Raw genomic sequence first — 25,980 nt, 5'->3', positions numbered from 1 at the left:
AGGCATAATTGTTCGATTTTTGTATAGTGTGTACATAGTTTTTGACTTTGCAAATGAAAATTTCTGAAGGGACAAATTTTTTCTCGTAAGTGAACAGAATGAATGATTTTTGTTTAATGTGTACTGTTTACGTATGAAAAATATCAGATACAGAAGACTACGCATTATCAGAAACAAGAAATAACAAAAAAAAACCCTTTGCCAGAATTTTTGTACATTATTTCTATCCTCGGTTCCGACTTGCTGTGAAACATCAAAGAAGACCGGACGATCGTTCGCCTGATTTTCTTATAGTGTGTACCCCACTTATACTATACTTTACTATAAATACTCTCTAAGAAAGTTGCCACTGGACACAGGTGTCCCTATTAGAAGATTCCTTCTCAACTACTGCTGCAGTGAGAACTGTAAAATGTTGGATTTACCATCACTTACTGTCCTTCTGACTCTTGTAATTGAAAGGGTGAATCAGAATACTTTATTAATCTCAAAGGCAAATTCCCCATTGGAGACAGCAATTAAACCTGTTATGAGTTCTAACCATTCCATACTACATGCTAAGGTACAAACAAGGTCCATAAAGACATTGATGAGCGAGTTAAGGGTGGAGGAACTTGAATGGCCTATCCTCAACCCGGGATGAATTAGAGTGGAGACTGTGAGCCAGGCCTTCTTGCCCACATCAGTGCCTGACCTCTCAAATGCGCTTCTGGAGGAATGGTCAGACACTCCCATAGACATACTCGTAAACCTTGTGGACAGCCTTCCCAGAAGAGTTCAAGCTGTTATAGCTGCAAAGGGTGGGCCAACTCAATATTGAACCCTATGGACTAAGACCGGGATGCCATTAAAGTTCATGTGCGTGTAAAGGCAGATGCCCCATTACTTATGGTAATATAGTGTATATCATATTTTTAGTGGGTCATTGTTTATATTCTTTTAAATCTTGTTCCTTAGCCCTAATGAAGGGGGACTTCTAAACCCCCAAAACAAATTGGCCTTGTCCTCTGATTTGTTTTTTTTTGTCACGATTAGTAAACTTTTTACTGGATGGTCATTAACTTGCGGCCTCATCCTTAACATGTTGTTCAGTGAATCTTTTTAAAATTAAAGAGATTACAGCAAACAAATTCTATTCCACAAAACAACCAAATTGTAAAGGCTTTGCAGCCCCTAGTTACCTGGAAAAAGTGTGCTTGATGAACATTGATTAACAAGTTAATTAAAATAATTAATTCAAATCACCTCTTCGCCTTAATCAATAGTGCCAAATACTGCTTAAAGCGGAGGTCCACCCTAAAGTGGACCTTCCGCTCATCGGAACCCTCCCCCCCTCTGGCGCCACAATTGGCACCTTTCAGGGGGGAGGGGGGTGCAGATACCTGTACAGTACAGGTATCTGCACCCACTTCCGGGATAGCTCTCTGCGAAAGGGGCGTAGATTACGCCCCTTTCCGCAAGTGCCCGCCCCTTTCCGCAAGTGCCCCGCTGCCTGCTGGGAAACACACAGATCCCAGAGGCAGCGGGGACCGTCCTTATTGCGCAGCGCGACTCGCGCATGCGCAGTAGGGAACCGGGAAATGAAGCCGAAAGGCTCCATTTCCTGATTCCCATACCCAAGATGGCGGCGGCAGCACCCGAAAGACGATCAAGAGATCGGCTTCGGGTGCCGACATCACGGGTGCGCTGGACAGGTAAGTGTCACTATTTTAAAAGTCAGCAGCTGCAGTATTTGTAGCTGCTGGCTTTTAAAAAAAAAAAAAAAACGCGGAGTCCCGGCGGACTCCCGCTTTAATACATATACTGCTACATACATATACTGTAATTATTTCTTATAGTCACTAGTGCTCCTTTTATATCTTTACAGGGAGAGTAGTTGCTGCTGGGTAACTAATGTTTATACTGATGGATCATGGTCACTAATAACAGCAGTGGATTTAGGGACAAGATCAGATACCAAGAAGCCCAACACCTCTCCTGTGACTGCTAGCATTCAAGTTTTAAGGTACAGTACCACAGTTTACAAAAACCTATATACAAAATATCTCAATGCTGGGTTACAGTATATGCCAATACAGCGTCTATGTTTGTCCAAAAATTGTTATATATTAGAATGTTATATTGTTGAAACAATGTGGGTGGCTCTTCCCCTGCTACAGTAGCTGACATACCTCTCAACTTTCTGAAATTATAAAAAGAGGGACAACTTTTATATATCAAAACTTGGCTAGAATCCAATATAAGTTCCTACATGTAATACTGGTAGGTACCATCCCATGCACTACTGTCAAACACAAAACAAAAACCCCTCTAAATGTTCGATGTCAGGCTGTTGGCGGACAATCCGACCGTGTGTATGCTCCATCGGACAATTGTTGTCGGACTTTCCACCAACAAATGTTGCCTAGCATGTTCTCAAATTTTCCGCCAACAAATGTGTGTTGTCGGATTTTCCGATCATGTGTACACAAGTCCATCGGACAAAAGTACAAACACTCATGCTCAGAAGCAAGGATGAGCCAGAAGCGGTCGGTCTTGTAAACTAGGGTTCATAATGGAGAGTTAACATTTGTGACGCGGCAAATTATGAGATCTCGAAATGCAGCGCACAATTCTCTTCTTCTTTAATGGGATAATAATGAAGCTGTTTTGCTGGTGATACTGATGGAGTTATTGCAAACAAATTTTCAAAGGCTTTTTTTTCAAGTGATATCAAGAATAATATTATTATGCTTTTTTATTTGGGCAAGTTACCACAACACCATTATCCCGTAGTTTTTAAGATCAAAGATACAACAATGTTGGTGTCCCTTGTTAATTTTACAATGTATTTTTTAAAATGTAACTGCCTACTCCAAAAGGATGTCGGTAAGGGACATTTCAAAGACAGAAAAAAACACAGATTTTTACATACTGTCCCTGGTTTTACTGAGGCTGGCAACCCTGATGGGGCCCCCCAATGGCCCAGGGCCCTCAAACAGTGCCCGAGTGGCCGAATGGTCAGTCTGCCCCTGATTGTGACTAACTAAATACAATGACTTGGAAAATACAAGAACATTTACAAACATCATGTACAATAAATTAAAGATCCTAAGCATAGCCATCACCCCAAGATGATTTAGGAACCCGGGGTACCTGATGATTTGGATTGACTCTTGGGGTGCTTCAACATACCTGCAGTAACTTCCAACCCCCTCACTTCACAAAACTCAAAAATCTGTCGTAGGGTTGAAACATACCCATCCTTTTCCACTTTACACACACTGCTATTGGCCAGTGAGGCAGCCCATCATAGCGATGTGCCAATAGGAATGTATTGAGGCGGTAGGATGCAGCCAGGCTTTGACACTACCATAAAGTGTTGGAGATTTACTTGCTCAGAAGAGCCTATCAGTTTGGTATAGACTTGCTTAGGTGCATGCCCTGAGGCTGGAGACACATGGTGTAAGGCCCTATACAGGTGACATGCCAGACACAAGCAGTACTGAAGAGGATTTTATTTCAGAGAGATAGCAATCATTGTAGCAGACCATGCATGTACCACTGAGGTAAGCAAGCATCGGAGGTTTTAGTGTATATTGGATTGTGGCATTCTGCAGTATGTTGTGCTCTACTGTAGAACGTGTGCACAATGAATAGCACCGTAACCCGTTGAACACAGAACAGGTGCATTGCCTTGCATCATTGTAACACGCATTTTATCATGCACTACAGCAATGAACAAGTGGAATGGACCCAGAAGTAGAATCTGCTTCTAGTAAAATTGCTACACAGTTACATGGCTTTTGGCATACACAATTAAAATTCCCAAATCAAAATCTGTGTCTAGCCAGTTTTATACAAGAATATAATGCACTTGTCTTTTCCCAACATTGTTGTAGAATAACCTAACTTATGCTGCTTTTACTTTAAGAATTCCACAGAACTGTGCAACTTCTATAAATTTATTGTCCCATGACCCCGATGGAGACCATGTGACGTGCCGAAATGCCTATAACTCTGGAGAATGTGGATTATGTAAACCTTATTTTTCTGTGGATGAAGTAAGTTTCTAATTAATACAAAAGAAAAGTTTATAATCATTCCATTTATGGACTTGTAGAGAAACCATAACGATTTTCAGTCAAAGTTATTTTATGTTGGTATTTGAACATTTAAAGGGTAACTCCACTTACGTGGGGAAAAGAAATAGCATATAAAAAATAATAATAATATAGCATACAGCAATAGCGATACAAGTCATATTGTATTTTAATGTTATTAAAAATGACCTTTTCAATCTGCAGCCACTGTAATTTTCTATAAATGCAATGCAATGTGGCTACATAGAATTGATCTGTACACAGAACGTGTACTGACCACTCCCCAGAAACATCATTTCCTGCTTGCGTGATTGGCTCACAAATTTTCCTAGAAGTCTGCCTAAGATACAAGTCCGATTTCAGGCATCCCCTGCAACAGAAATTTCATTTTTGGTGAGATATTTCCAATAGGTACACGTCTAAAGGGATGCAGGCCCAGCAGCTTTCCTCATTAGTGCCCTGCAGCTGCCACAGCTGACTGATCATTATGAAACCACGCCTATTAGACCCACTTGGCTCAGAGGCATAGACAAAAACATGGATTTATTCAGAATAACAAAAGGAAGGAATCTGCAACACAGTTTGTTAGAATCCTTGCAATGTACATAGATCACCCAAGGGGGAATGTTTTTTTCTCAAAAAAAGTGGAGTTACGCTTTAAAATTGCTCTCTTATACATTGTTTTATTACCTTTTAAACACTTTATTTTACAAATGTTACAAATGCACATTTGATGCAGGGTGCTTCCATGATATTTAGGCTTCATGCACATAGATTTTTTTTTTTTAACTCTCCTAGAAGCCAGTAACGATTTTGCAAGAAAAAGCGCCTGATTCCTGTAAAAGTAAAAGTGTTCAGACGCGTTTACAGGCGTCAAATACTTGGGCATTAATAATTCCACTGGCCAGAATACATTATTCTTGCCATTGAAACAAATTCACACTCAAGTGCTAAATGTGCCTAGCATTAACACGCGTTTAGCCGCGTTTACAAGCGTCAATCGTTTTTTTCTGCCCAAACTCTGCTGTTCCTGGACTCACTGGCAGAGGTTTTCTTTTCCTGCCTCTAAACTCTCCTACCACTAAATGCTGCTAAAAGTCTATGGGGTTGATTTACTAAAGGCAAATAGACTGTGCTTCTTGCAAAGTGCAATTGCTCCAGAGCTTAGTAAAAGAGTTCCATCATCCAATCATGTGCAAGCAAAAATGCTGTTTCTTTTTTTATATATTCCTGGCATGTGATTGGTTATTCTTTGAAAAGTGAAGCTTTACCTCATTTATTAAAGGGGTTGTAAAGGTAAAAGTTTTTTTACCTTAATGCATTCTATGCATTAAGGTGAAAAAACATCCGACAATACCGACGACCTCAGCCCCCCCATTTTACTTACCTGACCCCCTCGAAAGTCCCACGCTCGCCCCTGACATCTTCTTCGCCGCTCAGCCTGGCCGTTGATTGGTTACAGTGGATGGATTGAAAGCTGTGCAGCCATTGGCTCGCGCAGCCGTCAATCACATCCAGTGACACAGCGCGCCAGGGGGCGGGGCCGAGTGATACAGTGTGTGGCTATGGCCGCTGGCTGTATCACAGGAGCGCGCCCGCAAGCACTCCTCACCATGCAAGGGAGCTCGCATGAGGGTGTGGAGTCTTTGTGGGAGGGACCCCAGAAGACCAGGTTCGGGGCCACTCTGGGTAAAACGAGCTGCACAGTGGAGGTAAGTATAACATGTTTGCTATTTAAAAAAAAAAATGTATTTAGTGATCCTTTAAGCTTTGGAGCAACTGAACAGTCTATTTGCCTTTAGTAAATCAACCCCTATGTGTGCATGGACACATAAGGTATTATTTACTAAAGGCACAGACTGTGCAGTTGCTCCAGAACTTAGCAAATGTACTCCGCTGACTTCCATCATCCAATCATGTGCAAGAAAATTTTTATTTTTTTCCTTGCATGCGATGGGGTATTCTTTGCAAAGTGAAGCTTTACCTCATTTACTAATCTTTTGAGCAAGTGCACTTTCAAAGTGCACAGTCTATTAGTAAATCAACCCCATTGGCTAACATGCAGGGGAGTTTAGAGGCAGGAAAAAACAAAACACTAGACACCCCTAGAAGCAGCTACAAAAACATCCTGTGTGCATGAGCTTCAGTAAATGTCTGTGTGGTTTGAATAGACTTGAATAGCAGGAGAACTAAATATACAGGCTACTCAGGCTATTCACAGCATAGCAGTTCATCACTGCAGAATATGTGGAGTAAGCAGTTTCTAGCGCACCATCTGTTGGCTACAAGTGATAAAAATTCAAACGCAATATTACATATTTACCAGGCAAAAAACAAACAAAAAAGAAATAAAAAAAAAAACATTTTGTTCAATAAAATAAGGAATGGGACTGGATAAGATTAGACACACTACAAGTTAAATAATAGACGTTGGTATGAAACTCCAAAAGATTGTTGTTTTATGCAGTCAAAAAATAGAACAAACTGATTTAGAAGAAGAAAACCGAAGTAGCAAATAAGAATTACTTTCCTAACTAATAATCTTTTTTCACTTTTGTTCTAGAGCCGCTGTATTATATCTTTTCCATCAGGGATTCGTACAGGCGCCTATGTGTTGGAATTGGTTGTGGAAGATTTCCCCAACAAAAACATTAATCTTACCTACTATGACCGAACAACGGTCTTCAAAAATAGTCCTTACCATCGCAAGATCCGAGAGGCACCAAGCGACTCAGAAAAGAAGCGCTACTGGGGTCCTACAACTGATGATCCAGTGATAGCTACTGATGATCTTTATGACGATGTAACAGAGGAAAGTCATCCCAATGCACAAACAGATGTAGGCACTATATCTGTAGAACATTCTGTGGAAACCACTCATGTTCAGGCGACAACTCATGTTCAGGAGAACATTTTATCAGAGACCGTCACCATCTCAGATAAAGCTTCTACATTGCATTTAGCCAGTGCTGCGCCAGACTATACAAACCCCTTGAGTAGAATCCCTCTGCAGTTTATGGTGGAAGGTAAGTTAGGAGACAATTATTAAGATATTTTGTAACATAGACTGAAATTCACCAGCATTATATTGAGCAGGGGTCTCCAATCGTTCAAAACAAAGGGCCAGTTCATTGTCTTTCAGACTTCAGGGGGGCCGGACTAGGGCCAGTGGGAGTAGAAAATGTCCTGGTGTCCAAATGAGCGTAAATGGTTCCTATCATTGGTGTCGGTGGTAAGACTTGTGCCCCATTTCTGGCGACAGTTGGAGGAATAAAGCCCATCCTCATCCTTGGTGTCAATGGAAGGTATTCTGCCCCATTGTTGGTGTCAGCGGAAAGAATGTGTCCTTTTGTCGGTGTCAGAAATAGTGCTGCATTGTTGGAGTCAGTGGGAGGAATAGTGGGGCATCATTGGTATCAATGAAAAGGAATTATGTCCCATCGCTGGAGTTAATGGAAGGAATGGTGCCCCATTGCTGGTGTCAGTGGGAGGAATTGGGCATTTTTGAAGGTGTCAGTGCAATGAATAATGCCCCATTGTTGGTGTCAGTGACAGGAAATATGCCCCATTGTTGGTGTCAGTGGATGGAATAGTTACCCCAGGACAAGATAAAAGCAAGAAAAGGGTCACAGTTTGGAGATGGCTGATATAGAGCAACCATGAAAGCAGTACAGCCTTAGCCCAAGAGTATATCTGGACCAGAGGGACACTTTGCTTTTTTCTGAACTGCAGCGTGCCTTCCCTTTTTCATCAGTCCTCTGAGTGATGCAGTTAGAGTGTATGGCTCCGCTCGCGCTTTTGTATTTTATTGTGTGTTGTAATTCAGTGGTGGCCGCTTATTAGGGGCGCAGGGGTGCTGCCCCCCTAATCCATGGGCCCACGCCCTAATCTACATGCAGGGCACTGGATTTCAATGGGGGTTTTTTTTTTAAGCACATGATTAGAGCCTGAGGCTCTGTTTGGCTTCAAACAATGGTTGGCTCGGGGTGCAGTGTACTGCGCCTTGAGCCCACCCAGTTGTGTGACAATAGCAAATTAATATTCACTATTGTCTTCCTGATTCTCCTTCTGGTCAATCAGGAAGCAGGTCTTAAGCCCCGATTGGCCAAGAGGAGAAGCGACCGTATTGGACAGGCGCAAAGAGGGGGAGGTGCCGAGGAGGAGACACAGTGGGAAGCTGCCCAAGACCTGGATGGGTAAGGCTGATTGGCAGACAGACTGGCAAGCGACAGGGAGGGGGTTTGGGTTTGCCTGAACAAACGGGGGGGGTCGGGTGGTTGGTTTGCGCCCTCCACCCAAAAATGAGATCACCAGCCACCACTGTTGTAACACAAAATAACGCATGTGTTATAACCAATAATGTCATGCAATAAGGCTTTTCTGATTTCTGCTGCAGTTTAAAACACGAAGAATATATGTTTTTCTGTGCAATCTTTTGTGCTGTGGTGGCCAACAGAACACTGAAAATGCATGCAAACATGCTATAACGCATGTAAAAAAAATGCACTAAAAATGGAAAAACGCAGCTACAGATAGATGTGAACCTACCTGGCCTATGTATAGCCAAAACTCTTTTTTGTTTGTTTTATAAAGGGTATGAAAGGGTGAAAACCCTGTGCCCGAATTTAACAGGGATTGAGAGGAAAACCCTAAAAATGTGAGGGTAATACGACTCTGAGGCCTTGTTCACATAATTGACCAAGGGATGTAAATCCATTCAGTGGAGCTGTGGTTTTACCACCCCCTGACCGCCCACCTGGTGACTGACATGGCTGTGGTGGCAATGCTCAATTTTGCAGCAAAAATGAAACAGAATGTTTCATTTGCCATGCAAGTCTATGGGGCTGCGCCACAACTGTGTGCAAGACACGCATTCCATGAATGGTGGACGGGCGAATGGTTGAAAGGTCCACCTCCTTTGCCTAACCTACATTTTTAGGTCCCTAAGAGCTGTTAAATTAACTATTATACAAGTTAAAGTGAGCCATTACCAGCATTTTCAGTTGGTAGGCTTTTTTATTTATTTATTTTTCTTAACCACTTAAGTTCTGCCTTATGGTTATAGCAGTTTAACTGCTGAAGGGCAGCACCTCTATATACATGATCCGACTCTTCTGGGTAGGGGGCGAGCATATGTGCCACCGGTGGCTACAGCAGGAGCCGATTGACGGGTACCACAGATTCGATGTCCACTAGCACCCGCAGATCTTCAGGCAAAGAAGCAGAATGGCGATTATGTACACAAGGCAGATTGCCGTTCTGACAAGAGAGAAGGGGTGGAATTTGTGTCCCTGCAGAGCAGGGAATAAATTCCATCTCTTCCCCTACTAAAAGCACCTCACACAGTATAGTAAAACACTAGTTAGGCACACAGTTAACCCTTTGATCGGCCCTGATGTTAACACCTTCCCAGCCAGTGTTATTAGTACAGTGACAGTGCATATTTTTAGCACTGATCAACGTATTAGTGTCACTGGTCCCCAAAAAGTGTCAAAAGTGTCAGAATGTCCGCCGCAAAGTGTCGCAGTCCCACTATAAGTCAGTGATCACTGCCATTACTAGTAAAAAATATATATATACAAATAAATAAGAATATCCCATAGACGCAAACCAATCAATATATACGCTTGTTGGGATTTTTTTTACCAAAAACATGTAGCAGAATACATATTGGCCTAAATTTATGAAGAAATACATTTTTTTGTTGGATATGTTTTATAGAGTAAAAAATATTGGATTTTTTTTTCAACATTGTCAATCTTTTTTTGTTCATAATGCAAAAAAAAAAACGCAGAGGTGATCAATTACAACCAAAAGAAAGCAGTATTTGTGGGGAAAAAGGTCAGCATTGCACGAACATGCAATTGTCAGTTAAAATAACGCAGTGGCATAGTGGAAAAAAATGGCCCGGTCATGAAGGGGTGTAAATCTTCCGAAGGTCAAGTGGTTAATATGAACTGTTATACAATAATATATAAGCTACCGTGAACCATTTCCAGCATTTTAAGTTACTAGGCCTTTCTTTTCTCTTTATTAAAATGACATTAGGTGGAACAATAGGCTACTTACTGAAAAATTCCAAGCCATGCGATAGACTTTTAGCTCAACAGAGGTTCTCATCATCTTTCCTAGTCAAATATGCCAGAAGACACAGCCTGTTCTTCATCTGTTGTCAGATATGGAATGTTGAATATTATTATTATGTTGATCCTTAGTTTTGTGAAATTACTTTAACTCCAAATCTTTCTTCCATTATTAACAATAACATGTTTTTAATCCTGCAGCCACTAGTCCAGCTCCATCCTGCACATTTGGCCACTACAGACCAATATTTCTTTCTCCAACTCCCAGTCATGGAACAATACTGCAGATCAATGCTGGGAAAAAGTTTCAACTCCACCTTACTGCGCAAGCAGCATATGAAAGGTAAATCACACAACAGACGTATCCAGGACTTGTCATAAATGGGTAATCCAACATTAAGTCTGGGTTCACATCAATGCGGCTGCGCTTGATGCGTTTTTCAGGCATGTTTTGCAGTGCATTTTGCATTTTTAAACTCATGTTTTTTATGCGTTTTTGCATGCAGTTTTCATGCATATCGCAGCTTATGTTTTTTTCTCTTTAAATGCACTGTAAACACACTGTATATAGCTGGATGCTAAGGAGGGGACCGGTAAGCCGGCCTCCGCGTCCTTAACAACTAATCAGTCATCAGCCTTCAGCGGGCTTCCCTGCAGAAAGCTAAATGTAAAAAATCTCCCCAAAAATGGCCATATCTTCGGGTCTAGTATGGATTCGGAGGGAACCCTCCACGCCAATATTTTTTTTTTAAATGGCGTGGGGCCCCCCAAAATTAATACCAGACCCTTATCTGAGCCTGCGGCCTGGTAGGACAGGAAAGGGAGGGGACGAGCAAGCACCCCTCCCTCCTGAACCATACCAGGCCGCATGCAATCAACATGAGGAGGTAGGCGCTGTGTCCACCCCACCCCAAAGCTTCTTGCCCCCATGTTGATGAGGGCAGGGGTCTGGTATGGATTTTGGGGGGGACCCCACTCCATTTTTTAAAAACATTTTAGTGTTGGGGGAATTCCCTCCAAATCCATACTAGACCTGAAGGGCCTGGTATGGACATGGGGGGAACCCCACACTGTTATTTTTGCAATTTTTTTTGTACATTCAATTTTCAGCAGGGAAACCCGCTGACAGCTGATGACTTATTGGTTGTTAAGAATGTGGCGGCCGGCTGTATACAGTGTTTTGCACTGAAAAATAAAAACTGGGAAACACAAAACACATCAAAAATTGCATCTCAAACACACCTGCGTTTCTGTTGTGATTCCAAGGAAAGTCTATTACATGCAAAACCTGGAAAAAAAGTCCCTAACCCTTTCCAAAAATGTACCAGCCGCAAAACGCATAGCTGTGAACCTGTACCATAGGAAACTATGTTAAATGGACTGTAGTGCGTTTCTGCAAACTACAAAATGCACAACAAAACGCATAGGTGTGAACCTAGGGTTAGGGGTGAAAATATTTTTAATTGTAAAAAAAAAAAAAAGAACACAAAACATCACTGGAGAAAAAGGCTTGCATAGCCATAAGTAGTATAGCACATAGATGAATTAACATGGTGGTAGTATAATTGACAACAAGGCAGTTATATAGCAATTAAAACAACTGAAGTAATGAGACAAAAAAAAAAAGACAAAAACTATCACATATGAGCAGATACTACCAATACACAGGCTATGAAATGTAGATGCTGATAATCAAGTTACATAGTTACTCAGGTTAAAGAAAGACACAAGTCCATCTAGTTCAACCAAAAAAAAAACATACAATCCCATATACACAATCCTATAACCACAGTTTATCCAGAGCAAGGAGAAAAACCCCAGCAGAGCATGCTCCAATTTGCTACAGCAGGGGAAAAAATTCCCTCCTGATCCCACCGAGAGGCAATTACATATTCCCTGGATAAACTTTACCTAGAAATATTAGTATCCAGTTATATTATGTGCATTTAGCAAATAATTCAGGTCTTTTTTAAATCAATATACCGAGTTGGCCGGAACCTCCTCTTGAGGGAGTCTATTCCACATTTTCACAGCTCTTACTGTGAAGAAACCTTTCTATATTTGGAGATGAATTCTCTTTTAGACGTAAAGAGTGCCCGTTGTCCTCTGTGATGACCTTAAGGTGAATAACTCAACACATTGGAGCCACATGGTGTCCTTAAACATAGAGAACATAGTAAAGGAAAGCTACTAGGAATTATACGAAAAAGAGAAAGAAGGATAATAAGAAAAAGTAAGAGAAACAATAGAAAAAAGGAAAAGAGAAAGGAGGGTCCACACCTGAGTAGGATTTCACATCAGGACCAGCAGCTCCAACAGATGCGCTCACTGCTCACATCCAGGGTAAGGACAGCAGGTGGTGGGGATGTTAGTGTGCCATGCCACGCCACGGGGGGTAGTTGGTAGTTGTGCTAGTGCCGCTCCACCAGCGGCCCAGGGGGTTGTTGTCTGCCGTCCCCCCCAAAAAAAAAACACCGGCTACCACTGGTTACCTCTTCGTTTTCAATATGAGACTAGCGTGCTACAAAAAAATGGATGGTCATTCGTCTGATAATCTCATTGTGTGAACGAGGCATGAGTCTTTAAAATATATAGAAATACCATTGATGAAAGGAGAGAAAAAAGGGAAATAAGACATGGTAGCAAATCTGTTTTATTTGCATGGATGATCTAGCGAACTTTCAAAAGGAAAACTTTAATACACTTTATAATACCTCTGTTTGTTTGTTTGGTGAGTGGTAAATGTTGCATTTTTCTTATTTAAAGAATTGCAGACTTCAAAGTCAGTGGGCTTCCTGGCATGACCAAGTCATTTACATCTGCATCACTATCTGATATAAGGACTATGGTTGTGGAATGGACACCAACGGAGGATAATATAGACGAACACGTTCCTGTTTGCTTTGTGGCAGAAACTTCAAATTGGTCAGTATGGTGCTACCGAAATTCCAGTTATTTTATAGTGTTTTATCTATGCATTGCATTTTTTTTTTGGATCGTCTTAACTGCAGATAGTCTAATTATTGTACCTTCCTGCCCCTCTATTCACTATTCATTATGTACTGCTTACACTAATTGGCTTTTTTTTGTGGCCCTAAAGTTGGCCATACATGGATAGAAATTCGGCCAGTTCAGCAGGCACCAGGCAAATTTCAATCCATGTATGGGCAGGGTGGTTGCACAGAAGTCGATCTACCCTACTTCCAATCTCAAACAGCCGCCCCCCCTTGTCGCAATACAAAGGCACAGCAGGAAGATTCCTCCACCAATGCTTATGATGACTGATGATTGGAGTAGGTGTATCTATATGTATTATGCTTATTAGAAGTACACAATACAGATCTTGCGGAAACACTATATTGGCGTGCTATCATTTGTCATATAAAGGTAAAGGACATCTCTCCAGTGAGATACTGACAGCAGAAAAATACACCTAACTTGGGATCTAACCATACCCTACTTTACCCAAAACTTAAAGTTGTCTTAGGATATAATGATAAAATGAGTTGCAGTGTAGAGGAGTGTCATTCAGTGGGATGGGAATGAGAAATTCCCAAATATGTAGTGCCTCCTATGTCTCTTAGGTCATGCATGGTGCAGCTGACCACCTAATCAACTTTTATTTTGTATCTTTGTCTTTTTTCTTACAGGTACCATTCAGAAATGCGGTGTATTGTTTTAGTGGTTGGACCCTCAGAATTGGGTATTGTCTTCTACTATTTAATATATAGTTGCAACAGAAAATGTAATCTGCCCATTTTAGTTATTATGATTGTCTTGTGTTGTGAGCTTTATCTTTAAGGATAGATATGTTTTCCTTAATAAATTCACTGACCCAGATAAACATTCTCAAATGCTCAATAAAGACATTATTCAATAAACATACTAAGTTTATTAATCCCACTACACATTCAACAAATTATCTCATATATATTTTTGGCTTTAAGAAAAACTATACCAAAAGCTGGGAAAAGACCATGATCTCTTTAGAATTTGTAAAAATAAAAATAAAAAAGTTCAATTTGGTTCTGATTAATGCCAAACTTTCTAGCATTCTAGGCAGCAAACAAATTCTCTGATTGGGAGGGAAACAATACAATTCAATAGACTAAAATGACCAATGTGGAGTTACCCTCCATCCCAAACTTTAACCCGTTTTCTTCTACGGACTCGACATTATTCTTGATCTTATTGCTCATAAAATAAATATACAATTTTAAAAATAGGAATATAGCAATTCAAATTTTAAAACCCAAATATTATTTACCTGGGCAGAAAGAACAAACAAACTAGCAAGATCAACTAAGTGACTTGCATAGTATCTAAAACTTAATGCAAACATTTGTATTTCATGAAAACATTAGAAAAAACTTTGAAAAATAAAAATGTATTAAATCGGTAAGACCACAGTTTTTTGACAATTCATTTGAATTTCATTCAAAGATTCAGAATAATATAAAGACTTTTACTTGTTATTTTTAAAGCTCTCCCAGAGGGCTCCAAATTTACTTTGTTTTATTTTATTTGTGACACAATTTATTCTTATGTTGCTCTTCATGAAAACCCTTTGGATCAATAATGCAGAACATTTATCGGAATGAGCTTGTAGCATTTTTTTAACACTTTATTTTTTCCTACCCAGTTGACACCACCTTAATATGCCATGAGAACACCATGACTTTGATCGTTGCTAAGTCAGCAGATGCTCAATTTAATAACACCCAGTTCCACCTGAATGATCCTGCATGTCTGGTTAGCTCCAACAGCACTCACCTTATAGCAAGTGCTGGATACAACTCCTGTGGGACAGAGATTGAGGTAATGTGAAGGAGTCATTCTGCTTAGTAGGACAGTACTTTCTATGTTTCACCTTTGCTTGGAGCTGAAGGCAAACTTCACATTTTAGCTTTTGGCACACGTTACTTGTAGAAGTGGTTTTCAGATTTATTTTATCAGAATGGTACCTATACCAAATAAAAACATGTTCAAATAAGATAAAGTGGTCATAGTATGCAGCTTAAAGCATATGTTAACCCAGTTACTAAAATCTCATACCGTGTATAATTTCACGTTAATGTTATATTAGAAATCATTTCAAATGGTTTTAAACCTGAAGATTTATATTCAAATAACATTCGGTAATCCTGACATGAAGGTCCTTGTTCAGACACTTCCTGTTATAGTCTAACAGTCTATTCCTGTCCTCCAAGTGTGCTCTTGCATTGTCAAATGGGCTTTTGATGATGATTATTAATGGCCGTTTCAACACACAAACTGAGAAATGTCATGCAGTCAATAATGGAGCCCATGTGGGAAGAAAGTAGCTGCAAAGTGAGTGCAGGAGATAGCATCACTGAGAGAAACAAGAATTTTACTTTAGAAAAATAAAAGTTTTATTTTTTTTTCTCATATATAGTGGTTTAGAAAATAAAATGGTGATACGGTCAGGTTTACTTCTACTTTCAGGAGCTAGATCATACCTTACTTGTCCAAATTAGCCAAATAACAGTTCCGCAAGAGCTTCCCAAAGTCATATGTAAATGACCAAAGGTCCCAAAGCCTCCACATGACTGTGTCTGAAGTCATTCAGGCCCCTTCCACTGTTGTTAGTGGAACTACTCTCACCATACTCACGACATTTTGTAACACTCTGAGGATTCTGTACCATAGACATCTATAGTATCTACCATCTACTAGCTAGATGAGTAACGTTTTGCTCACTACAGATTTCCTTTAAAGGCCATCATTTACCCAAAACTCAATATTTCTCAATTTCATTTGAAATTCACTGGGTTTCAGCTGGTTTCTCAAAAAGTTTGGGAACCCTAGATTTTTCAACTGAAATCTAAACTCCATCACATCATGATGTAACTTATTTTTGACAGTAGTGTCATTTAGTCCATGTTTTATTCCCCATATAATGTATATGGAGAATCAGCAAGTGACCGTTGGTATCACCTTTTGAAGAGTGAGGGCCACTTAAGCGATTTAGTAACCAGTCGCCACAAGGAGCAGATGACAGTTCTGCGTCCAAGGCGTGCAAAGCGGACACAGACACAGCCCACTCTACTCTATGGGTCCTCTCATGCGATCAAATGGAAGGGGACAGATCTACTTTCCGTTTTTTTAGCAGATTGGATTAGAAGGAGGCAGGTGTAAACGGACACAAGTCTGTTTACATCTGCCATTCCCTAGAGGTGAATGGAGGGTCTGATTGGCTCAGACAGATCATGTTAAAGGGGCCTAAGGCTACTTTTACACTGATGGTCTGCGGTCTACCCGCACCTTTGGCTTTTCTGCAGGTTAGCTGTATTTTGCCATAGAATTCTACCATATCCTGCAGGTGTGGTGCACTTTCTGAAAGTGCACCAAACCCACAGGTAAAACCAGAAGTCTATGGCCCAGTGCAGGTAAGCCGCAGATACACTGTGCTACACCTGCAGATCCAATTAAAAGCAGCCCAGTAACCAATGCAGAACAGATATGCCCATATATACACTGTGATTTTAGCAATAAACTTGCTGTCCCAGGCAGAGTGCCTTTGGTATCACTCCACCTATGACAGGAGCCAGTGCTATACAGTAAGCATTGGCTTATGCGGCTCTGCTCCGCAGCTGCTTGCTTCCTCTACCGCTGGCTTCATTTACAGCACTGATGCTCTGGCATGGTGGTTAGACAACCTGCAATCTGGGCTTGCCAACCCGCCATCCCAGAGTAGGAGATCGCGGGGCTACATCAGAGGGCTCCACGGGTCACATGTGGCCCCCGGGCCACTGGTTGGGCACCCCTGTGCTAGATAATATTATGATCTGATAATATGTTGATAGATACAAGGAATTGTCTCCTTTAGTATGGCTTGAGATACCACAAACTAACTAAGTCATTTAAAATCCATACAAAAACCTTTGGAAAATGATTACATTACATAATATTTTAAATAATTGAAAGAAAGTGCCAGTCATGTGCATGGCTGTATGTATATCTGTGTGTTAGTATTTGAGGCATTGCCTATTTTTCTTTTATATTTTCCAGGAAACAGAAGAAAATATAGTGTTCAAAAACACAGCCACTTCCTATGACACGTCCGTTATTATCACAAGACAAAATGGGATATCTATCCCCTTTAACTGCTCCTTCCCTAAAAAGAACAGAGTATCGGCTTCATTCCGTGCCCATAAGTCAGATTACGTGTTCTCTGAGGCTGGCTTTGGTAATTTCACCTACAAGTTTCAGTTCTTCACAGACAGTCGATTTGTGGATGTGGACACCCAGTCTCCTCTGGAGGTCGTACTGAAACAACTATTGTATATGGAGATTCAGGTTTCTTCATCATTGTCCAACGTCCAATTATTTGTGGAATCTTGTAGGGCCACACCACATGACAATCCATCTGATCCTGTCTTCTATGACATCATCCAAAATGGGTATGTTTTATTATGTCTTAAATATCAGTTTTTATCATCTTTGTTTTAAAAATTTCCTGGCTAACTTGATCATGGGAAAATAATCAGCATTGAAACTAGTGTCTGATTATTTTGTTGTATGTATGTACAGGCTTTGGAGGTATTTATTGTGTCCAAATGTTGCTTTGTCAAAGGGAAACTATAGACACACATCTGTGTACAGTCATCTGTATGGACACAGCATATCTTGTCTACATATCCACCTTGGCAACAAATATAATTCGAACTTGTGCCACTGGTTACAGTGCTTGCTGTTGTCTTGAGTTGTTTATTTTTTTTTAGTTGAGGCAAGGATCCCAGCATTATTATTTGGGCAATTATTCAAGCTGCCCCCGTCTACCTTCATTTTTCATGTTGAGGAGACTGGTCACCCTGGTTGGCCTTCCAGTTTCCAAAATAGTTCTGCAGGTTATATGAGAGGTATATGAGCCCTGCAGACCCCCCCCCCCCCTACATTATAGTAGGGTACTCTAGTATTAATTTCTGAATTTAGCTAGCAGATTCCTATATATACAGGGGCCTTACAATGGTCCTTTTGGACACCCTCAAAGATAAAAAAAGGATGGAAGCTCCAACCCAATAGTAAGTATTCAGAATGGTTTTTATTAGACATAGAGGTGAACAAGGAAAGATCCAATGTTTTTCAGGGCTACAAAAGTCCCCCTTCATCAGGACAGGGAAGTAGTAGCTCTGATGTCAGGATTGCTGTGAGGGATAATAGCAACAGGAAATCTCTATTCTGTTCCTGACAAATTGCTGGCCTATATGAGGAATAGAAATTTCCTGTCACAACGGTCGAGACTTCAGAATTACCAGTTTTCAGGTCTGATGAAGGGGGACATTTGTAGTCTCCTGAACATATTGGCTTGCTTTTGTTGACTGTTACATTTAAAAAAACATTCTAGACATTTATAAGCTGGATGGCGCATCCGTCATTTCTTATATTTGATGGTCAACCCCCCCCCCCCCCCCCCGCTAACAAATGAAGATCCTGACCCCAGATGACAGGCTTCAAAAATTATTTTTTTACCACCAGGACTAAGCTAAGTAAAAAAAATAAAAGTGGTTTGTCTGGTGAGTTGTTTAGAGGGTTAAGCCCAGGTCATTCTACAGAAGGCAGAAAAATACCTATTTGTACAGTGTTGCTCACTTTCACACGTTGAATGAGCCAAGTGTCACTCAGTTATTGCTATGAAGAGTTCTAGATCTATAAAAGTCACTCTTTAACTAGGAAACATAAGGGAACTAAACAGAACACACTGGCATTGTGTAGAAAACCTCTTTAATGTTGAAATAACAAAATATTGCACTCACATTTTAAGAACCTATGCAGTGACTTATAGGCAATTGGTTGCTGAATTAAAGTTCTCCTATTATTGCTGTTGCAGGTGTATAAAGGATAACACAGTGGTGGTTTATCCCGGATCGGGAACACAGTACAGGTTTGCAATGGAGGCTTTTGCATTCATTGGAAATTATCCAGAGGTAAGTACACTGGAGCTGAGTATTGATATACTGTATATACAAATCAACAATTTTTTAAATGTAACCTATCTCTCTTAATAACCCCCCTCCTCCACCATGAGTACCCCATCACCCTCCCAGTCTTTTATTTAAATGAGCTCAAAGAAAATACGCTATCCTTTTCCTCTAAGGCGGCGTACACACGCGGGGACTGTTCGCTCAACTTTGTTCGTCAAACAGTTTGAGCGGACAGTCCGCTCAAAATTAGCATGGACGGACTTGGCCACACACGACGAACGAACAGTCCGCTGAAACTTGCGCGATGACGTGAACGGCACGTACGACGGGACGAAAAATACGACGTCCTATACACTGCAATGCAACCTTCGCCATGTAAATCCTTTCTGAGCATGCGCGGAACTTAGTTTGACGAACAAGCCTACACACGGGCGGACTGTCCGCTGAAACTTAGTTTGAGCGGACAGTCCGCCCGTGTGTGGGCTTGTTCGTCAAACTAAGTTCCGCGCATGCTCAGAAAGGATTTACACGGCGAAGGTTGCATTGCAGTGTATAGGACATAGCAGTGTTTACGGAATTTCCGAAAAACTTTGTTCGTCAGACTGTCCGCTGAAACTGTCCGCTGAAGCCCACACACGAGCGGACTGTCCGCCGAAACACTGTTCAGCGGACAAAGTTGAGCGAACAGTCCCCGCGTGTGTACGCGGCCTTAGTCACATGCAATACATACTAATTGTGCAATCTCCTTTTAAAAAAAGACCATCTATGGCTACAAGGGGCAGCCAAAACAATCAAATCAAATTATATCCAGCCGGGTAAGCTCTCGACTACATATTGGTAAACCCAAAGTAGATGCAATCATGCCGCGTACACACGGTCGGAATTTCCAATGACAAATGTTCGATGTGAGCTTGTTGTCGGAAATTTAGACCATGTGTATGCTCCATTGGACATTTTTTGTTGGAATTTCTGACCAACAAAATTTGAGTGTCGGTTCTTAAATTTTCTGACAACAAAATCCGTTGTAATCTGTCGTAATTTCCGATTGTGTGTACACAATTCCGAAGCACAGAATTCCACACATGCTCAGAATCAAGCAGAAGAGCCTCACTGGCTATTGAACTTCATTTTTTTTTCGCCTTGTCGTAAGTGTTCTACGTCACCGCGTTCTTGACGTTTGGCATTTCCGACAAAATTTGTGCGAACGTGTGTATGCAAGACAAGTTTGAGCTAACATCCGTCGGCAATAAATCCAGAATTTTGTTGTCGGAATGTCCGATCGTTTGTATGCGGCATCAGACTATAACATGCCATCCAACTACTGAGCAAAAGCTCAGAGACATTTATGCCCATGCTGCTTTTAGTGTTTTCAAAAATAATTGTTGGAACCATTCAGGAAAACAATTGTCCATTGGCTGAAAGAAATTCCAACTTGGCTAAAGACTTATTTTAGCCATTCTGATGTCACGCTCATTTGCATCCTGGAAATCACCTTGATTCAGACAAAAAATAGCAAGACTGGAAGAAGGCCATCTTATGTCTTTAAAGTGTACCTACAGCAAACTGATTTTTTTTTTCAATGGAGTAGAGAAAGGTTAAAACCCAGTAGGGTTTGCATTGCTGCCTGCACACCTATTAGCTGGATTTACTTTCAATTTATGTCCTGGGGAAAAACAGAACAGGAATAAAAGGGACATCTTCCAAAAGTTACACTTGTTCTGGGGACAACTAGGAGTGCACTAGGTTCATTTTGAAGAAATTTCCTATTGTGTCTCCAGAGCCAGAAGTGAAGAGAAATCTCCCCAAATGGCACAAATATGGCAATAACTCAGATCGTGGTTTTAACCATTTCCTACTCAATCCCAATTAAAAAAAGTGTTAGCTTTAGATATACATTGAATGTATTTTTTCTTTGAGTGCAAGCAATGCAAATAACTGGATTCTGCCTGGTTTGCAGTCCTTGTACAGCAAAGCTGGAGTATGAGAGGAATCTCTGAATTAATGTTCAATCTTGTAAAAGCTGTTTTTATGTTTTTATGTTATCTCTCAATTGGCTGTTCATTTTTATCTTGGTATTTTTGCCTGAGGTTTTGTTTAAAATGATGCTGTATGTTTTTAGGTTTATATAAGTTGCACTGTTATCTTATGTAAGATGGGAGCTACAAATACTCGTTGCACCCAGGGCTGTATCACAAAATCAATGGAAGCTTTCAGCAATCACAGAGACAGAAGATCTTTAGTATCTGAGTCGCAGCAGCATTTTATCTCTCAGGGCCCTGTAATAATGAAGAGAGAGATTCCGACTGACAAAGGTGAGAAGAAGCTCAAATATTGAAGTATATAAAGATACATTTATAACACTGAATCATAATTCAGTCTACCCAATAGTGATGTCTAACTTACTAATACTAACTAACTTACTAACTACTAGTCTGGTCATTCAAGGGCTTCTTATATTTCTTGCGGACACTATTGGCGAGTTTTCAGAACTGATGGCACATAATTTAGCCCACTTTGAAGCTTTTGGTGTTACCAACCATCTTGGGTTGATACTAGGTTTCCTACTGAATTTTCCACAATATAGCGTAGATAAAGATTCCAACAAGATGGGTGGGCCCTCCTTGTGATGGCTGCGGGGGGGGGGGCTGCTTGCAGGACTTTTTTTGATGCCCTGCCAGCGCAGCTCCTCAGTGTGAAAGCACTCGGGCTTTTACATTGGGATTGCAGTTGCGGCTTCTTTCAGACGCTTTTTTTAAAGCTAAAGCGCCTGAAAAGCACCCCAGTGTGAAAGGAATCTCAGTGTGAAAGCCCTCTGGCTTTCACATTGGGATTGCAGATGAGGCTTCTTTCAAGCACTTTACAGGCGCTTTTTTAACGCTAAAACACCTGAAAAACGCATTAAAAATGCCCCAGTGTGAAAAGGGTCAAAGATCATATCATTTGTGATGGATGTATTTGTTATTGGTGATGGTCCATTGAGTATTTACGACACCACACAACACTAATTCCACTTGTGTCCTGATTTTGTATCAATTAAAGGAGTCCATTGGTCACTCACATCATATGCTTTCATTTTATAACATCAGCATTGTAATACCAGTACAAACAATAGTTATTTTTCACAATTCAATATAAGCTTACGTGAAAAATCTCCTTTCATGTTGTGAGTGCTGGCCATCTCTTTCCATAATTTCCTAGATTACCTGCATGCTTTGCAGTGTCTCCTCGGCTGTTTACTTTAATATTTTAAGGACTACTTATCCAATGGTACCTTGTTGGCTGCAAGCAGTGCTTCCTGTATTGACTCCGCCTCCTAAACTCCTCCTCTCAGCACCTCTGTAGTTGAGAAAGCAGGCTCTGTGATATGTATGACACAGCAGTGCCTACCCACGTGTCACAGAATTCAAGTAAATAAATGTGTGGGGATCTTCACAAAGTAAATTTACAATCTTCAAAATCGTTCAGGTTCTTAGGAATGTTAGATATGCTTTAAAGTGACCCTGTCATTAGGAAAAGTTATTGCAAAGAGGCGTTCCTGGAGAAAAAGCAAGCAGAATGCTGGCACATTCAGTAGAAATTTTCTGCAGGAAAACCGACGTTCTGAGAGTGTTGATGAGCTGGGTTCTCACTGAATTTACCTGCTGACCTCCACATCACTGCTGTACCCTGTAATAATATGGAAGTTGACAGTTGTGGTGGACAAAAGAGATTTTGCTGAACGGAGGCGTGTTCTAGCATTTCAATAGTCCATTTTGCAAAATGCCGTCAACTGTAGAATCCAGTTGGATTTGTTTACATAGACAGAACATCGAAGGGTGGTTTTTAAACGTTTCCTGTGGGATACTGTGGTTTGCATATTGCTAGTTTCTTGGCTAAATATGACTCTTATTCTTCTCTATAATTTCTCATTTCTGTTCCGTCCACAGGTGTAGAGAAAACCTCCTCGAGAAATGGAACTACACTGCTGATTGCATTATCAGGAATGGTTACTGTGGCGCTGATCTCCATAACATTAAATATCTACATGAAGAGAGCCAGAGCAGCCGGATACCAGAGGCTTAATACACAAGATTTCTGATCTCTTGGAGCAAAAAGGAACTTTACTACAATACGTGTGAATTATAGATAATTTATTTGGTATTAAAGTGGATGTCACTCCTACATTTCTTATTTATGATATGTGTTTCTTGTACCATGTGCTTGTGTTAAAAACGATTCTGTTCTGATGTCTACCATCCAAGACCCTTACGGAGAACTCTGCAACACACTTTTTCAAATGAAGCTGGTCACTTCTCCTTTCTATTTTCCATATTTTGGGGTTCACTTAACAACTATACCTTCTCCTTTTTTTTTACTTTTCGGTTCTCTATGTATAATCGTTTTCATAGCCCCAGGCCGCCATAGAATGAATCTGACATTTGATCTTTGTAGTTATATTTTTGGAATTTTTCTTTTTCAATGTATATACTTGTGTGCTTGAAAACTAATAAAACTTTATTATTTAAAGAAGTATCCTGTTCTCTGTTGAATTGCTTCCTTTGAATTGTGATCCTGCCAGTCCCCCTGCATTCCTATTTCAAACTGAATATGCTAGGCATGGGAAGCACATCTATCCTAGTATGGTCAGTTTTCTGGCTGTGTTGGCAGCACAACCTGTCTATCCTGCAATGGCCAAGACTTAGTTTTCACCTCCACCTCTCCTTTAGTCCTTTATGCAGCTGAGAACAGAGGTCATGTGATCACTTTTAGGAAAATAGAGTATATACTGTGTGTATGTATGTATGTATATATATATATATATATATATATATATATATATATATATACAATAATTTTGTCTTGCATTTCTATTTTAAACTATAGGTGGTTTTACGCGGTAAGGGTTAAGCATCATTGGACCTTAGATTGCTTTCCCTACTATAATTAGTAGTCTATAGGCCCTGTGGGCTCATTCACAAGTGTAGCAGCCCTTGCCACACCTCAGAAAAGCAATCGACAATAGATCACTTATTAGATGTGTTTGACAGACAGTGAGGAAGCTTTTCACTGGCTGATGTAAGGCAGATCTTGCTTGCTCATGCAGATGCTGCTTTCTAGTATCTCTCTTAGTTCAGCAATCAAGTTACCTACATTGATTCACACAGGAAAGCCTTATTTTTAATCCATTCAAGTTTCACGTTTTAGCTGAAGCTCTGATGAAGGCGAAGTGTTTGCCCCAAAACGTGTTGGATGTTTTTTAGTGCAAATAATTACTCTGGACTCACTTATCATTATCATTTGGTCTGGTGCTCCTCCCATTGGTGCATGTTTTTCTGGTAATCTGCTGGGTACCCAATGGTGAGGTCTCTGAATGTATTTTTCTTCTCACTACATTGTATGAACTCACATCAAAGTCCCAGCACCTTTTGGATGCTTTATTCCTCATTGGAGCCTTTGTTTGATTAGCCTGCCTTAACCCAACACATGAGGACAATAAACAGTGAAAGGGTCATTTGGGTTACAAGCAGTACAGATGGCACCTGAGTGTGATGTAATGAAAATGCTGGCCCAACTCTGTATATATGTATTTACTCATTAGATTAGCATTTTGCCTAAGGAATCTTCCTGTTTACAGGAAAACTCCCTATTTAGTTTGTGTGTTCTTTCAATAAAAAGTGCAATATTACAAGTATGTTGTGATGTTTTTTAGGTAGATTTATAATGATTTTCACCAAAGAGTGACATATCTTTCCTGTTGAATCTTAGGTGAAAATGTGTGAATCTTGAATGTGTGAATCTTGGATATAAGTTGTGTGGATCTTGTGTAAAAACACTGATATATAGACTCCATGTGCATTGCAAATGTATTAGTGAGTAAAGAGCAAAAATCCAGGCTAGGAACCAACCAAAGATCTTAAATTCAACTCCACCTTTGTGAAAAATTTGGCACACATTTTAAAAATACATAGTTAATAATTTATCTGTAGACCTCAGCAGACATTTCATTCGATAACATAGGGGCTCAGGCTATAATTATCAATGAAAAGATCAACAAAAATTTATTTATTTAAGGAAAATATTCTTAGCATGAAAAAGTAAAGCAATGCATCTACCTTATGTAAAAAATGGCTAGCTGCAGTATATTATTTTTGTTCTTGGCCAGTGAATGATAACACAAAAACTTTTCTTTCACTCATGGTTAGTGTTTGGCTGAAGCCATTTATTATCAATCAACTGTGTTTACTCTTTTTAAATCATAATGACAACCGAAACTAGCCAAATGACTCTGATCAAAAGTTTACATACCCCAGTTATTAATACCATGTATTGCCCCCTTTAACATCAATGACAGCTTGAAGTATTTTGTGATATTTGTGGATGAGGCTCTTTTTCTTCTCAGATGGTAAAGCTGCCCATTCCTCTTGGCAAAAAGCTTCCAGTTCCTGTAAATTCTTGGGCTGTCTTACATGAACTGCATGTTTGAGATCTCCCCAGAGTGGCTCAATGATATTGAGGTCAGGAGACTGAGATGGCCACTCCACAACCTTCACTTTATTCTGCTGTAGCCAATGACAGGTCGACATGGCCTTGTGTTTTGGATCATTGTCATGTTGGAATGTCCAAGTACGTCCCATGCGTAGCTTCCTGGCTGATGAATGCAAATGTTCCTTCAGTATTTTTTGATAACATACTGCATTCATCTTGCCATCAATTTTGACCAAATTTCATGTGTGTTTGTAGCTCACACATCCCCAAAACATCAGCGATCCCCCTCTGTACCTTTCATCGTAGGCTTTGTTGACTCCTCTCAAAATGTAGCGTTTATGGTTGTGGCCAAAAAAATTAATTTTGGTCTCGTCACTCCAAATGACTTTGTGCCAGAAGGTTTGA

The 25,980-nt window shown here is 40.4% G+C and overlaps 1 protein-coding gene across 1 annotated transcript in view; it reads left to right on the top strand.

Moving 5' to 3' along the window:
- Nucleotides 1–23,619, top strand: part of LOC143939294 (uncharacterized) — a 29,668-nt gene extending 6,049 nt beyond the window's left edge. Inside the window, exons 3-13 of the mRNA XM_077460956.1 lie at nucleotides 1,868–2,005; nucleotides 3,914–4,043; nucleotides 6,646–7,108; nucleotides 10,367–10,508; nucleotides 12,932–13,090; nucleotides 13,816–13,868; nucleotides 14,808–14,983; nucleotides 17,198–17,589; nucleotides 19,017–19,113; nucleotides 21,230–21,422; nucleotides 23,037–23,619. Coding sequence (XP_077317082.1) covers nucleotides 1,868–2,005; nucleotides 3,914–4,043; nucleotides 6,646–7,108; nucleotides 10,367–10,508; nucleotides 12,932–13,090; nucleotides 13,816–13,868; nucleotides 14,808–14,983; nucleotides 17,198–17,589; nucleotides 19,017–19,113; nucleotides 21,230–21,422; nucleotides 23,037–23,188 — 2,095 coding nt within the window. The 3' untranslated portion in view covers nucleotides 23,189–23,619. The remainder of the gene's footprint in view (nucleotides 1–1,867; nucleotides 2,006–3,913; nucleotides 4,044–6,645; nucleotides 7,109–10,366; nucleotides 10,509–12,931; nucleotides 13,091–13,815; nucleotides 13,869–14,807; nucleotides 14,984–17,197; nucleotides 17,590–19,016; nucleotides 19,114–21,229; nucleotides 21,423–23,036) is intronic.
- Nucleotides 23,620–25,980: the final 2,361 nt, after the last annotated feature.

This window comes from Lithobates pipiens, unplaced genomic scaffold, assembly GCF_037356315.1.
Source record: "Lithobates pipiens isolate NorthernLeopardFrog02 unplaced genomic scaffold, aLitPip1_a1.2 Scaffold_10, whole genome shotgun sequence".
NCBI classification, from domain to species: Eukaryota; Metazoa; Chordata; class Amphibia; order Anura; family Ranidae; genus Lithobates; species Lithobates pipiens.
This window is presented reverse-complemented; position numbering and strand designations above follow the sequence as displayed.